This window comes from Botryllus schlosseri, chromosome 7 (genome assembly GCF_051294905.1).
Source record: "Botryllus schlosseri isolate E-star chromosome 7, Bs_hap1, whole genome shotgun sequence".
In the NCBI taxonomy this organism is placed as follows: domain Eukaryota; kingdom Metazoa; phylum Chordata; class Ascidiacea; order Stolidobranchia; family Styelidae; genus Botryllus; species Botryllus schlosseri.
In genome coordinates this window covers 14,910,792-14,927,990 of record NC_137242.1, presented here as the reverse complement: position 1 = coordinate 14,927,990, position 17,199 = coordinate 14,910,792, and the positions used below count along the sequence as shown (strand labels likewise).

At 41.3% G+C, this 17,199-nt stretch overlaps 1 protein-coding gene across 1 annotated transcript; it reads right to left on the bottom strand.

The window, feature by feature from the left end:
• Window positions 1-3,824: 3,824 nt before the first annotated feature.
• LOC145442400 (uncharacterized) lies at window positions 3,825-6,411 on the bottom strand. The gene has a single exon (XM_080320303.1). The coding sequence runs from the start codon at window positions 5,348-5,350 to the stop codon at window positions 4,253-4,255; it is 1,098 nt and encodes a 365-aa protein (XP_080176429.1). The 5' UTR covers window positions 5,351-6,411; the 3' UTR covers window positions 3,825-4,252.
• Between the last annotated feature and the right edge of the window lie 10,788 nt (window positions 6,412-17,199).

The window sequence follows — 17,199 nt, the reverse complement described above, 5'->3', positions numbered from 1 at the left end:
AAGAAATCGAGTGACGACATGTTGCGCGAAGCGTGTAGAAAATATTTACTTTTGATAAATTTATCGCAAATTTTTCTGCTTCATTGTAGTGTACGAATATTTACCAAAGTGTGACTGGCTCATGGAAATGCTAATGCGTCGTAACTGATATTTTAGTTATCACATCTCAAGTGTTGCGGCGAGACTAATCAAATGTTTGGTTGGCCTTGCAAGTTCACAATCTGTGCAATTCATTTTTTATAACATTACCAATTTTGGAAATTACCTCGCGGGACGCTCAAAACCTTCTCGCGGGCCACGGGTTGGCCGGCCCTGATCTAGACGCTCGTCTCGTCAACACACGCTAATTCAATTATGTGTTGCCGGTGGACCGGGTTCGATTCCTATCGGAGGTTCATCTGGGCTCCTCTTCCCCCGCTGTCGCCGTTCTTACGGCGACAAAAAGCCCAGAAAAAAGACCCGAAGACAGAAAGCACTCACAAGGAATGGAAAAGAACTAGCAGAAAGGGCCGTGGCTTCAAAAAAGATCAACATCGAAAAGAACTGTGACATCGGGCACTCTAGGCCAGGGGTCGCCAACTCAAAATAGGTCGCGGGCCACTTTTCCAAATTCCTGGAGGCCGCGGGCCGCATGACATCAATATCGATATAAAAGTAGGCAACGCAGTTCAACAACCACGTCTGATAACTCTACGTTATTACAACGCTGTGCTTTCTAACATGGGCGACGGTTATAGTCACCACAAAAGAACTAATATTTTATTGAACAAACACAAATACAACAAAAAGTATCATGATCATCAATGTCATTATATTTTGGACTATGAGCTGTACACGATACCTGACAATGACAACACTCTTTAGCCGCTAAAACAGGGGTGGCCAACATTTTTGTAATTCACGGCCGCATTTCGCGTACTCATGTAGCCTGCGGCCGCATACCGGTGGTTAGTCGTGATAAACTAGCTGGGGCCAAATACCCACGTTATCATGTCCATGTCCATTGCCGGTACACTCCGAACTAATCTATATGCACATATCGGCTTACTATGCGCACCAAATCGTTAGTAGTTATGTTGTAAAGAGCCACAGAGAACCAATCTGTAGTCGCGCGAAGCGCGAAAAATTTTTCATGTTCATGAGTGAATTTCGTCAATAAATATTAGTATAGTTTCACATATTACTATAAAATATTTATCCTTTCTCGGCCAATGTGATCAGATTCCCAGATACAGCTGATGCAGGGGGTATCTGTAAAACTTAAGGTTGTTATTACAAGTGTCGACAGCCGCATAATTTTCCTTCTACTGCTGCAGATTGGCCACCCATGGATTGAAGAATCAATATTGGGGTTGGCTATACACGGTAGGCCTACTTGCTAGACAACTATCTCCTCGTAAAGCATGGTCTTTTGGAGCGCCCGAAGTCGTTTTGCAGGCGTCTCGGTCTTGGCAGTGGTGGGCCATTGCACGTCAAGGCAATATGCCCATTCGTACCAGCAAATTCTTCATCCATGGAATGATATTACCATGCCGAAGCCGTATCAACTAGTGAGTAATAGTGATAGTGGGCACATAGAATGGCTCACTTTGAAAAACAACAACATTATGTTTCAACTGAAATCAATTTTAGCGTTTCAACATGATTTACTAAGCGTTTTTCTGAATTTTTTCAAATCAGGTCGCGGGCCGCAAAATAGGACCTCGCGGGCCGCATGCGGCCCGCGGGCCGCGTGTTGGAGACCCCTGCTCTAGGCCAAGGTGGATGTTAGAGTAAAGGATCGCTACTGATGCGTGTCGTTCGGCATTCTCCTATCTGTTCATTACATCGCATTGTGTCTTATCGCATTGTTCATTGTGTGTAACTTGTTCAGATGAAAATTATAATCCAATGATTGTTGTTGTTGTTGTTGTGTAAAGGGCCGCATAATTATTGTTTAACCGCTGCATGCGACTGTACCCCTGTAGGTCTCCACCTCTGGCCTGTTGAATATAGATGAACAAGACTGCAACATATTGGGAATGCCAAATACTAATCAGGGCTTCAGGTTACCGGACCACCACCTAGCATAGTGTTTCTCAAACTCGACCCATTACCAATGAATCATGAACCAATGATGAGGATAGGCATTTGATTATTATATCACAAAAGGAATGTAATTTACAAGCTGCGTACAGCTGATATGAACATTGTACTATATTTCACAACCGGTCAACATGTTCTGAGGCATAAACTTGCATATTTATTATGATAGGTAGTCATTTGTCCATTTCAATGCGAGTCTGGTACACCCCATCTGAGTGGTACCTTTCTTTTCATAATTTTGGTACACCCCAGGGTGTACGGAACACCCTATTGAAGAGCCCTGCCATATCGTATATACGTCGGCTATATCGAGTGGTAATCGTCCGTGGGCTCAAACAACATGTTTTTTGGGAAGTATTTACACAATTATGGCACAATTATACAACTCTGATAAGACACATTTTTTAAAGCCTTTGGTTAAAACACTGTTTAAAACATATATGAAAGATATTAAGATGTAGTAGATGCAGATGCAACATATGACAGCTGTCGATATATTATCTCGAAATTCGGTTGGGAGGCTCCGGCAGGAAGCGTTTTATCATTTGCATTCCGGTAGTTCGAAGAGAGACAAAAAACATCATGAGGATTGTTATTACTTGTGTGAAAAAGTTCGCCAAATGTCAAGGGAGGAAAAACGCCAACTTATCGAAGTCAGTATTATTAATTTCACTTGTTCTTAACAGTGAAGCTTGTTAGTTGCGAATCTACCACACAACGTACGGTTAGAATGCTGGTAGATTGGCAGCTATATTACTCGAACATTTTGATCCAACTTCCTCGTGTTATGTTTTCCCAACCGTTGTAGTTAGGCCTTGATGATGGATGTAAAAACTCCAAAATAATCAATACCTCACATATTGACGAGGGATGCAGCGCCCAATAATGAGTTCGGAGCTTCATTTTCGTTTTTAAAGGGAATTGGATGATTTAATATCGGATTTACCGCACAAATATCCGCAACTGCATACAGCAATAGGCACTCGGATTTATATCTTTAATATGATAAGCTAATGACCTTCGCTATTACAAATATGTTAATGATCTGTTTGCAGGGGATTCCAAGTCAAACCGACCAGATGGTCACCCATTGGGTGTCAGGTTTACATGTATATTTAGGGTCGAGCCTGGTAGGCCTATCTAGCACTGAGAAGCAGAATAATAAATTTAGTCCAAAGTGAACCTCCGATCGCAAAGTTATCGCATTACAAAAAATGGCAGTTTTGTGCTCACCCATCAACCATGAAATTCAATAACTTTGACATGGCATGAGACAGTAACGCCTATATAGCTTTGTTGATAACATCAATTCATAGTGTGTAATCACAGAATAGAAGAAGCTATCCGTGATCGTGACATCAACATTATAATATAGTATAATTGCAACCGTGCATAAATTTATTCAATTTAAATATCATATTGCTGAAACTAGCTGAGGCACTGCGTCACTTGATTTATCTCTTACTCCCTAGCTTTACACCCCATGTCGATTCTAATAATTATATATTTATTGCATATTAACCTTGAAGATCTGACAATCAACCTGTTCTGGTTATGTAGCGAAAGATCTTGAACACTTCGCAAACATACCTCGATAACGTATAATATAACACTGCATGTTGTAACCCCTGCATTGGTGCTTCGTAGTCAAAGTAGTAATACACACAACACACCTCTGGATAAGTAGTTCTGATTTGACGGGCTGTGGGGAAATCCGGAAGTTTTCAAAGTAATGAGTCCCATTGAGTTATTTATTTGGAATTAAAAATATACACAACAATGAGTTAATTCATCTGAGAAATCTCACAGAACACTCTATTACAAGTATATGTAGTGATTCGCAAGATATGCCGAAGCTAATTGAAGAGAAAGCATAAAAGTAACGCTTTGAAAAGCACTCAACTTGGTAGTTTAAAGAAGTAAATAGGAACGCCGCGTCACAGCGTTATACGACAACCAATCGCCGACTACTATATACTTATACTAATTGTAAGGTGCATTTACGCGAATAATACGGCGCCTCAAACAAATGCAATCTTCAAATCTACACAATAAAAAAGCATTCGTTTGTACTCCAGAATAATGAAACTACTTCGTTGCTGGCCCGTGTGATCATGCAGCGATTAAGTGTTAACGATTTCGAGCACTCGCACCGGACGGTAATATTTCACCTCGACTTTCTCAACAGGAATTCCGGGAACACGATCCTTTTCCAGTTTTCGAACGATCCCAGAATGGTGATAATGTTGATGAAGAGGTCCACATCGTACACTAGTCTGAATACGTATTGAGGCGAATCAAACGGAATCGCAACGCCAATAAGTAACATCGCCAGAACGTCGGTGGACACAGCGAAAACCGCTTGGATCAGCGTGCGTCGTATTAGTTTAAACACGCGATCACGGGAGGTCGATTTTTTTTCTTGATTTGCCGTCTGACAGCCCCCTTGTACGCTCTTCTGTTCTATATCGCACTGTTTGTGGCTTTTGTCGTCTGCTGCGAAACCGTTCTGAACAGTTGGCGGCGCTTGTTCAGCGCTGGTGGGAACAACTGTGCTCGTAGTTTGTGATGGTATGGAGTATATTATCATTTGCTGGTGTCCGACTGTCGATGTTCGAGCGTTGGCTTTGTGTATTCTAAGCGGGTGTAAGAAAAGGCCGAGTAACATAAACTGACAAGTAAGCATACCGGCTCCGTAAATATAATTACGAAACGGGTAAAGCTTTTCCCCGTTTTTGAAAGTGCAACCGCGTGGACTTGCTGCATATTCCTGCGGGAATACCGACAGAGGAACCATGACTAGTTCCATAAGGCAAAGTATGGCGGAGCTGAGAACGCTGAAAACGCCGGCGCATTTTCCAAATGTAGCTCCGAGGGCAGGATGAGCGTAAAACGCTCTCTGTCGAAACCAGAAAAAGTGGAATATGAAAAACAGGGAAGCGACAAACGCAGCTTTGGCAGAATCAATCACGGCTTCGCATATCCAATCTTCACGCGTATCCAATGTTATAACAAGCAAAGAAGCCGACGCGATATACCGCACGATTGGGAAAGTCACGGCCACCACAGCGACCACCATTATCATCCTTCCGTTCAGTCGACTGTTAGCACTTTTTCTTTTCCAAGAATATCTCATGAATCGAAGTATTATCCAACCATGACTTAGGATCAACAACGTTGTCGCGCTCACGCAGAATATCCATGACGGTCGTAGACTGATATCTTCCATGGCACCATTGCTTAGAGTTGCATCCTGATATTCCATGTTGAAAGTTATTTAACCCACGCACCCCGCTGATACGAGTGCTCAATCAACTATACTGTAAGTATAATAAAATTGATGTAATATTTAAGGGCTTATTTCCTTTGTGCGCAATTTTTGGTGGCGATGCAGCATGTGGCTGCATACGGCAGAAACACATTCGTTGGAAAGTTCACTGTATTCATCACTTCGTTTCACAAACCGATTCATTGTCGGAAATAGCGCTAGTGTACAAATTAGAAATGACAACGAATATATTTTCCTACACAGAACACGTCGCTTTGATATGATGAATTGAATCATGTGATAAGTCATCACTTTCCTCTAACAAAGTATAAATCGTTGCTTTTGTGTGTAAGATTTGGGAGAAAGCCGACTAGATCTATCTGTACCTGGTTTAGGTCATCATGTTTCGTCTGCGCTCCGGCCACTGTAGTTCTTAACGCTCATTCGTTTAGAATAGGATGTTCAGATACTCCGCTCTGTCTTCATTGTAATATCGCCGAAACCGTAGACCATTTTCTACTGAACTGTGCAAGATTAGATTTTCAATGGTCCTTTCTCATTGCGTCCAACCGTAATGATGACATCCCATTCACGACTTATAACGTCTTGGTCCAGCCCAAGCTGTTAACCGCTGTGGCTGAATTCGTGATATCATCTCGTAGAATCCTTTAATTTTTGATCCGTATATAGCCGAAGATGAATAACATTTAAAAGTAACTTATACCATAAGGTAATTACAGACCGTGGCGCACCAGACCCTTACGGGAGATAAGCGCAACTGCAACTTTTTACCATACTAATAATAATAATAATAATCTATACCAGGGGTTCTTAAACTTTCAAGGCCGCGACCCAATTCTGAGTGTAGTGGCAACTCGCCTGATACATCAAACAGAATGCATTTTTTACATTTGTATGCTACGTTTAAACGGCTTTGTATGACGTAGACAGCGCAGACAACAGTTGTACGCAACTCAGTTCTATGAAAGATTTCTGTCGCACGAGATTTGAAATTGGGGTGCATTATTTTCGTCTGCGATTAAATTTGTGCAGAATTTGTACTAGGGGAGACCGGGGACAATTGTAACACTTTTTGTATTTTCCAACATTACGTGTTTTTCTCGTGGAAATTTCACTTCCAAAGTTTTATGTAAAGAATCCAACGACTCGATAGTTGATATAAAAACTAAATTGGAACTCAATCAACAATCAATCATGGAAATTTTGGGTCGCAAAAATCGCTGCTCAAATGTTACAATCGCCCCGTACCCAGGGGCAATTGTACCACCCTTGCGGGGCAATTGTAACAGTGTTATTTATACCTAAAAACAAACGAAATGGACAACGAAAACGGAAGCACAAATTGTAATATTGCATGAATCTAAAGGAAGAGACGTTGGAACACTTCCAGGCTACGCCCCATCGCACTTATGGCATCTGAATGCAATATCACCCTTCGTGTCTTGTTCAAGCATAAAGTGTACAAGAGACACATTCATTCCATCATCTCCCTACACATATTCGGCCTCTTCTACCAAGGTTCTGTTGTTCAGCGTGCATAATGGGTTGGTCATTCGGTCACCCGCGAAGGTGCGAGACCGACCTGGCCAACATATCTTGGTTGAAGGGGCCGATGATAGTATAGCAAAACGAGTACGCAACATTGTGTGGCGTCAAAGCTATAATGACATTCTTCTGCGCGGTACAAAATTAAAATAAATTGTTCACATCAAATATCAAAGCCAAAGTCAATCAACATGAGAAGGGTGGTTGAATCACGAAAATAACCAAACCCTCAGATTCACATCTTCACTATTGCATGGCCGTTTCGACAGATGATCATGTTAGAATTGGTATCGCAAGGTAGTATCTGTTCTGGCGAACTTCTGGCTGTTGCAAGATTATTCTGCAGTAGATGAATGGTAGTACCAACATATGAACAAAGACATTCAGAATTGATAACATATTGCAACGGGGCAAAAGTAACAGAGTGTTACGATTGCCCCTGACATGCTTGACCATGATTAGTGTCTCAGTACGGTACCTTCCCGGCGATGCAAGTCCTATTCTTTCTATCATCACGGTAGACCATGGTAACATTGTTCCAGCTACATATGTTACGTTGTGACTACTTGAGTTACTATTCGTCTAAACAAATTATTCCAGACCAGAAAAACTTTACTCAAGGGTCAAAAATTTCGTTTTTTCTAATTATTCCAGGGTTTCGCGTCGTTGCTCAACCTAACTCCTGGTATAATAGGAGAGATAACTACTGCATGCGCACTTAAAATATCAAGCTGATTTCTCCATCCTACTAGCGGTGAGGTCGATTGTTACATTTGCCCCTAGTTACATTTGTCCCCGGTCTCCCCTACTCAGATTGCAAGGATGAACTGAACGGGTATCGAAGCGCTCGTTGCGTACCCCTTCACTAAAGCATCCAAACGGTCTCAGATGGTATTTTCCAGAGAAACCAGTGTCAGATAAATCCTATCAAGAATTCAAATCAATTTGTGAATACAAAGGTCGACACATTTTTATGATCAAGCCATGTTCTAGGCAAGACTTTTCTGCATGTTTCACTTATTGTAAATAGTACCCAAGACAGCGACCTCGTATTTGTAGGCTATAAACTATCGTCAAGAAATCACTTGATGCGAAGAATGTTTTCACGCTGCAACCGACTTACCGATTTTTTACGCTGCAACAAATATCACTTCGAAAGTATAGATCGCTCGGGAGCCGCCACGACCCAAAATTATATACCTTTCGCGACCCATACTTTACGAACCTCCGATCTATACTGTTCGACGGGAATAGTGATTATTCCCACTGCATTGTTAGAGAACATTTGAAATTGCTATCATTCATGAACTATAGAGCAGGGGCGGCCAACCTGCAGTAATTTAATTAGTATGTGTTGGCGGCCGTCGACATGAAAATTAAATTTACGAATTGACTCCGGAATTTCCGAGAGATTTTAATGAATCTTGAAATTTTTTTCACGCTGGGCGCGATTCACTTCGACGATATCTTTCGATTTCAATAAAGTAGTGCCCTTTGCAATCTGAACGCCGGGAACAGCGGGAAAATGATACACCGTATATAGAAACACCGTATAGGCTATGGAATTGTGTTTGTGGTGCGTTTATGAGATTCCAATATCTTTCCACTATATCGACAATCCTGATGGGAGGTCAAGAAACAACAGCATGTAACAAAGTGACTAATAATAGTTGGCCCACACGAAGATGCATCATCATTTATAACTGACCCTAAATTTTCGAAAGCACCCCCTCTAACAACTTTACCGGTGAATCTGATCGCATGAGCTCAGAAAGGATAAATATTTAATAGTATTATAAGATATTACCGATAGAAATGACGAAATTCATTCGTGAATGTGAATACAATTTCGCGCTCGGCTCGACCATAACCAATTCCAGTAACTATTCATAACATGACTAGGGCTGGGCATAATGATTCGAGTACTCGAATCTGAATCGAGTATTAATTTGGATGATTCGAGTCGAGTAGTAAAACATGATTTTTTCGAGTACTGAAATTATACGCTCCTCGCAACTGAAAGTTAATTTACTAACGAGAATTATAGTTTTGACACTATTTTCCACTGAGGAAGCCTGAAACTTTGATTGGCCGTGTCGCAGCATACGAGACATATCGCAAAGCTACGAACGTTACTGGAAATAACACATTTCCGAAGTCATGATCAACCCGCAACATTGTCAAGAAGTGCAATGAAATCGTTATGGTTGAAAAAATACCAAAGTATCTTTAATGTGATGGATAGCATGCGTTTTGTTCCTTGTAGTGGCATAAAAGGTACATATCTGAACTTTAACATAGTACATGTTGTTGTGACGTCATAATGAGTGATACTCGAATAATCGACTCGACTCGAAGCATAATACGTGATTCAGAATCGAATCACTCAGGTACTCGATTTTGCCCAGCCCTAAACATGACCACTAGCTATTTCGGTGCGTGTAGTAAGACGATATGAAAAAGTAGATTAGTCCTGAGTTCACCCGAAATGGACATGAACACTTTAACATGGGTATTTGGCGTCCAGTTAGTTCACTACCACTATGCCCTGGAATGAGGCCATAGGCTACATAAGTAATCGAAAGGCGGCTGTGAATAGCAAAAAGGTTGGCCACCACTGGTATAGAGCATAGCTTCTTAAAATATGATGTGAGAGTCCTTTGTACTTTACACTCTGTTGTGTTCCTCTTAAACTATTTCTTGATCTTCTATCAAAGAAGGCTATACCGATGCAGTACAAGTACGACCACGTTTATTCACGACCAAACCTTAACAGAACTACGACACACGAAATACTAACGACGGTAGGAACACAGGAAAACAATCAACGAGCACGAGTCATCATTGACAAACGCAAAGCAATTCCACAACACCTCCCTTCTAACTTGAGAGTTATTACAAATCAAGAATAACTCTCGGTTTACGAGTTCGTTTGGAGCGTCTCGGGTTATGAGGTCCATATTCCGGTAATTCATGGACTTCCGGTGAGGCATGTCGCATTGCCACGATATTGTCTCTCGGAGGGCTTACTACCCTTTGATAATTAAAAGAAGGTACATCAGGTGTGATGCCAGGCTCGCTGTCTTCTTCAATTCCATACCTTGGTCGAAGTTGATCAATGTGTCTTCTCAACGTAGGACCACGCGGATGAACCATAACATTGACGCTGCGAGAACCAAATACCTTGGTAATTGTCGCAGGTACCCATTTGGGCTTTTTATTCTTCTTCGGCACATAATACAGAGCATAACAAGGTGTGCCAACCGTGAATCGATTGACTGAAGCCTTTACTTGCTTCTCAACTTCTCTCACTTGCTTGCCTTGAGCTGCATGAGCTGGAGATGGCAGTAGCGTATCAATCATAGTTCGAATTTGTCTGCCATTGAGAAGCTGACTCGGAGATAATCCACTTGCAAGCGGCTTTCTCCTGTACAACATGAGGAATTCCTGTAATGCGGCCTTAGCCGGCAAACTTGATTTGCGTAGTGCGCGTTTGAATGAGTCGACCAGCTTTTCTGCGGCGCCATTCGTAGATGGGTGATACGGTGCACCCGAAAGGTGGATAATTCCTCTTTCTTTACACCATTTCTGAAACTCTTGAGACTTGAACGTACTTGCATTATCAGACACAATGGTAAACGGATATCCGAAATGTGCAAAGTCCTGTTCAAGTAATCCGATCGTTTCCTTGCTTGAAACGGAATTGGTCGGGTGGATGCAAGGATATTTAGAATACGAGTCCGTTAATACGAGCCAATTGGTTCCCATGAATTCGATTGCATGGTCTACATGAACTCTCATCCACGGCTTCTCAGGTAACATCCAAGGATGGATGCTTGCCTTCTTAGGAGCGTTCTGATTTTCACAGCATGAAACACATCTGTGACACGTGTCCACAATATCATTGTCCATTCGCGGCCAATACACAGCACTACGAGCAAGTTGCTTCATACGTTGCATTCCAAAATGTCCCAAATGAAAAATATCCAACACCTTTCTTTGCAGACTCGACGGAATTACGATTCTCGCCCCAGAAAACAAACATCCGTTTTCAACAGATAAACATGTGGATATCTTACGAAAATCTTCAACCGAATATCCTTGATCTTTGGTGCTGGCAACATTTTCTGGCCAGCCCACTCTGGTGTACCTCATCACAGCAGAAATGACAGGATCTTTGCTGGATTCTTTTGCCAATATACCAGGATCAGAAGGATTAATCTGTTGGCTCACAGTACGTACTGTGCTAACAATGTTCATATTTTCCTCTTCCTCCCCCTTATCAAATACGGAGTCATGACTGAACGGAAGTCGACTCAGTGCATCAGCATTACCGTGTTGCTTTGTATTACGATATTCAATATCATAATCGTATTGGTTCAAAGTCAGTGCCCATCTTGCCAGACGATTTGCTGCGAGGGCCGGTATCGCTTTGCTTGGTCCAAACAATGCCAGTAGAGGTTTATGGTCAGTAACCAATATAAACTTTCTTCCATACAAGTATTGATGATACTTCTGGAGAGCAAAAATGATAGCCAAAGCTTCTTTGTGAATCTGGCTATACTTTCGTTGAGTTTCCGTCAACGTTTTGGACATGTAGGAAATTGGCTTCTCAGAACCATCTTCAGAACGGTGAAAAAGTACGCAACCAATTCCTACTTCCGAAGCGTCACATGATAATCCTAACTTCTTTGTTGGATCAAAGTGAACCAGGAGCAAATCTGCACATAGCATTTTCTTCAATACTTCGAATGAATCTTGCTCATCTTTACCCCAAAGCCACGGGATTCCCTTTCTTGTAAGACGGTGTAACGGTTCCGTCGCCGCTGACAGATTGGGTAAAAATTTACTGTAGAATTGTACTTGGCCCAGAAATGATTTGAGACCAGACAGATTAATTGGAGCAGGCATTTTCAACACTGCCTCCACTTTTGAACCTTTGGAAATACCGGCACTTGATAATTTGTGACCTAGGTATTCGACTGACGGTTGTGCGAATGTGCACTTTTCTCTTCGGCATCGGAGACCTTTATCTTGAAGTCTCTTCAATAACGCACGGAGATTATTCATGTGATCGGCGGCGTCGACGCCGCTGACCAAAATGTCATCCAGGTAAACAGCTACACCTTTCAAGTCGGCAGTCAGCTGATTCATGATTTCAGTGAAATAACCTGGTGCTGAAGAGATTCCGAAAGGTAACCTCATTTGCAGCAAGACACCACGATGCGTGCTGAGAGCAAGTCTCTTTTGACTCTCTTCACTCAGTTGAACTTGGTTATAGGCATCAGCCAAGTCAATCTTCGTAAAACCATATCCACCGCCCAGTTTCTGCATGAGCTCTTCCGCGAGTGGAATATGTTGTCTATGCGTTTCAAGTTGCGAATTAACTGTAACAGAATAATCGCCGCACACACGAATCTTTCCCGATTTACTACCAGGAAGCGATCGTTTACGAATCGGAACAACAGGCGTACCATAATCATTAAAATCGACAGGTTGCCACACACCTTTGGCTATCCCTACATCATACGCTTGGGATAACTCATCACGGATAGCAAATGGTACTGGGCGATATTTGCAGAAAATTGGTTTCGCATCATTTTTAAATCGAATGTCTAGCTTAACATCCTTTAAACAACCCAATTCAGATTTGAAAAGTTCTGGGAATTCGTTACTGATATCCTCACAGCGTTTGGCCAATTCGGAAAAATCAACATTGGAAAGCGATTTTACAACACTGTTACCGTATAGCAGAGCATCGATTGAAATTCCCAACTTCAATATTCCACTAAGGCCTATCAAGTTCAAATTCGGTATATCGGTAACTATAAATGAGAAATCGGATATTTCTGACCGATTGTTCACATCTGTCAGTGAAACATTCTTAGGTATGAATGTACCTAGAGTGTTCAGTTTATGCAAGGATGCAGATTCGAACTCAGCATTCACCTTTTGCATAGCAGGTCTTCCCAGAGCGATCCATCTGTCTTTTGACATGAAATTTTCTCTCGCGCCAGTATCCAACTCAAATGACTGGATGTCTTCATTGATATGCACGTCGATTTCGATTTCTGGATACGATCGTGTATGTGCAACACTTCTAACGCGACGGTTCTTACGAACACCTTTCTCCGTCAACCTATCTTTCTCTTTGATACGACATGCTGGTTGAATATTACCTCTTTTGTCGCAGTAATGACAGACAACATCTACATATTTACATTCATCAGGAGAGTGTCCGCACTTGTCACATCGAAAACACGCCTTTTCAGAGAGGTTTCTTCCTTCCCCTTCATATCCAGCAACTCGACTCTTGGAGTTCTGGGCGTCTCCTTTACTTTTCTTTGTATAAGAAGACTTTACCACGTTAGTTTGAAACGGGTTTTCGGATTTTGCACCATAAACGGTTTCTTTTGCTACTTTGGCGGTATCTTCCGTATCAGTTGCCGTTTTGACAACAGTCTCGAAGTTCAAAGAATCGCTTTTCAGTTTGAATACTGCCTTTAGAACAGCTTCGTTTCCCACCGAACACATAAATCGCGTGGACATCGCTTCGTCCAACGGATTTTTAATTGAAGAAAAGTCACATGTGATCGCGTCTTGTCTGATACGAGCAGCTAATTCTGGTACGGTTTCACCAGGTTTGCGCTTCATATCACTCCAAAATTTGTAGCGTTCTCTAATCACAAATTGCTTCGGATCATAGTGCTCCTTCATAAAAGCGTTGATTTCTTCCACGGAAAGATCATTAATCTTCTTAGGATCGGCCTGCTGCGCAGCTATATTCTGCAACATCTTGTAGACCACTGGGCTTTGATTCGTTAAGAATACATGGGCCACTTTATCATTCGGCACAGAGTTTGCGCTCACGAATGTGCTGAAGCGTTCCCAATAATCGGTCCAGAGTTCTGTTGTGGAGTCAAATGGAGCAAATGGCTGAACTGACACATTATTTCTGACCGGCGCAGTGGAGACCGCCTGAGAAGATATTTGACGCAGTGTCACCATCCATGCTTTCATCTGCTGTTCGTTATGTGCCCTCTGCTCGTCCAACTCTTTACGCTGCTGTTCTAACTGTTCCTTAAGAACGTTAACGAGTTCTTCGGACATGTTGGGTGTGGTAGTCACGCACTTGAAGATATGTACGTGTCACGAATAAAACTTAGTCGCACTGCAACCTCTTCTTGGAAATGTTGAAATAGCTCAGATCCTATATATCACAGGATCCCATCCTCGTCGCCAGAAACGTTCTGTTGTGTTCCTCTTAAACTACGACACACGAAATACTAACGACGGTAGGAACACAGGAAAACAATCAACGAGCACGAGTCATCATTGACAAACGCAAAGCAATTCCACAACACACTCTATGCTTTAAAATTGTCAGTCTCTCACAATAATTCCTTGGGCTCAACTTGGGGATGGGGACTTTCAAACAGACTGTTGGCCCGGGGAAAATACTGTCTCTTCCAGGAATGCATGATAAAGTTGCCAGACGCTTCTAAAGACATGGTAGAATACTTCAAATTTAAAATCATGCATATAAAATTCCCTAAAGTTTGGTTCGATGAGAATACCGTACAAAGTTTTCCAAGCTTTATTACAAATTCGTTCATAATCTGCAAACTAAAACTGTTATTCCAAAATCCATAAATCTACCATGTAGAACATTCCTACTTCTGGTGTTAGGCCGAGAGTGGAGCTATTCTGATACCAAAATTGTCTTCCCCAGTGAAACCATAATAGCGAAAACTAAAACGCCGAGAAAACGAACTTTTAAAATTGATGACTGTATTTGTGAAAAATTAGAACAGGTAGTTAAATTATGAATATTTTGTATTGTTCAGGCATGCTTACGGGGCTAAGCTACACCCCTCGTATTGGAAAACCAGTAATATACCCATAACCTTGAAAAATGAAGCAATCTTTCTTAAATTTGCACTTAAGAAAAATTTCGACAAAGTTGCTTTAGTAAATGTCTTACCGTTGGTGAAAATCCCTCACTATTTACACCTTTGCAGTAGATGGACATATAGTCGACAATAATACGAGTGGCTGCATGTACAGTGAAATACTATACTTGCCTGGATGTCTTCATATGCACTTTCTGGAAGGGACTCATGCACTTTCGGTCGCAAATGCTATTCTTGCCGTAAGGCTGTAGTGAGTTTAGTCTGACAGTGCATGAGCATGAGCCCCGCATGTCCGTCGATTAGTAGGTCCGTGAATTCCTTCATAGTGTTAAATTTGTCTAACTTCGGCTTATCCAATCATTGGAATAAATGGACAGATAAAAGATGAAGTCCAATAGAGCAGATTTCAACATATAACCGAAAATTGACATTTTCTCAATTTGAAGTGTACCTAGCCCCGCCCTTATTTTTGACTGTGTTTGTTGTATGAATTATGACGCAACAACGACTTAAGAAAGCTACATTAGCTAAGCTTTGCTGAATGTGAATTTATGAAAATAAATTGTTTATTTGAATATTTAGATACGCCAGAAAAAATAATGAATAATCGATGACACGTTCAAAACTAGAAATTGCTCGACTACCATAGTAACGTCATTAAGTTATTCTGATATTAAAGCAGTTCTCAGAGTATAATCAACCATTTATCACTTGTTTTTCATGAACACAGTTATATCCTTATTTAATAGTAGTGCTATAAATTTGCATTGCGACGTCACGTGACGTCAGAGGTTTGCGTTCACAGCGAGCTAAGATGGGTAATTGTTAATGTCGCAATCAGAGGCATTAGTAAGGCGTATCTAACGTATAATTTTTATCTGGTTTGAAAACGAAAAACTGATCAACCAGAATACGGAATCATTTTCATGTTCAAAGCATTAGTTTTGAATATTCATCAAGCCATACGAAATTAGATTGAGACAATTTGGAACAAATGTGCTCGTATCATCGTGGCTAATTGAGATCGACGCTGTATTGTATAAACATAGGTCGCGAAGGGTTTCATTTGGGTCGCCAAGGCACCAGAGCGATCTGTTATTATGCATGCAATATTGAACTTCTGTTCACCAACCGCTAAATTATTACGATATCGAATCGCAATTGCAAAGAGGCAAGTTGACACCACTATTGATTTACCAATGAAACCTTGATATGGTAAAGATCTTTTTCAAAATGAGACATCGACTTTATAATGTGACAAGTACGATAGTAATATAATTTGTGTTTACGATATTGAAAAAGGACCCACTCTGAGCAGTTCTGGCCCGCACCAACATCACTCTTGACTATTTTAATCATGAGTAGCACGTAAATCACAGCAAAATACGATCGCTTTACAGAAGTTATGAATGGAGAGGCTCTGTGGATGTATAAGCTCTGTGAAAGATATCTTCCTTCAGGAAGGGGAGGGCTGACATAGTACTGCTACGACTCTACACACTTAGTTACAAACAACATCTGGCTTATAGTATTACCTTTGTAAACCTGCATTTTGTGGAATGAGTCGCAAATTCCCAACAAACTCGGTTATAGCTTCTTACCGTAAATATCATACGCACTTTTATTTCTTGTTTACATTACCTATTGACAACATATACGGAACAAGAAGGTGGACCAACTGACTATAGTCCACTGTCGCCTGTATTTCTTCAGGAGGCAAACATAAGCAGCCTGGTCTTATTAGAACAATGAAGTCATCGCGACAGTCTCAAAGCAATTATCATCTCGGTCCTCCGATATTTTCTCTCGAATCAGTCATCGCAACGCGTGCTAATCAACCGGACTCTCCTATATTCGATTTTGCGCGTGTGACGTAACAACCCGTTGCATGGTAAGTACACCTGACTAGATGGAGTAAATGGGTGATTCGATTTCAACTCTCTTATTATTCGAGAATCACATATCATGACGTAAAAGCAATAATACTCAATTAAAAAGTTGGAATATATATCTTTTCTCAAGGCCGGCCACGAGGACAAAGATACCAATCACCCAAGATAGGTTCTTTATTCGAGAGCATGGGAGTCAAACTAAAATTACGTCGCGGGCCGGATTCAAACCTTCAAATCTCTCGAGGGTCGCAACAGTCAACTGAATCCACAATGTTACCTCATGCCCTTGCTTTTCACGTGAATACTTTATTATCAAGTACATATGGATAATTTCAATTACGAACCGTAATATTAATTATGAACCGTGGTACAATATGATATGCTATTATTATTACACCGCTTATCAACCTGTGTGACGGTTCGCACTTGTGCGGAAGAAAAAATTTCAGGGCGAATGACAAGCGTGGTGTGAATG

Coding starts and splice junctions, on each gene's coding strand:
- LOC145442400 (XM_080320303.1), bottom strand. CDS start 5,350: ATGGAATATCAGGATGCAACTCTAAGCAATGGTGCCATGGAAGATATC.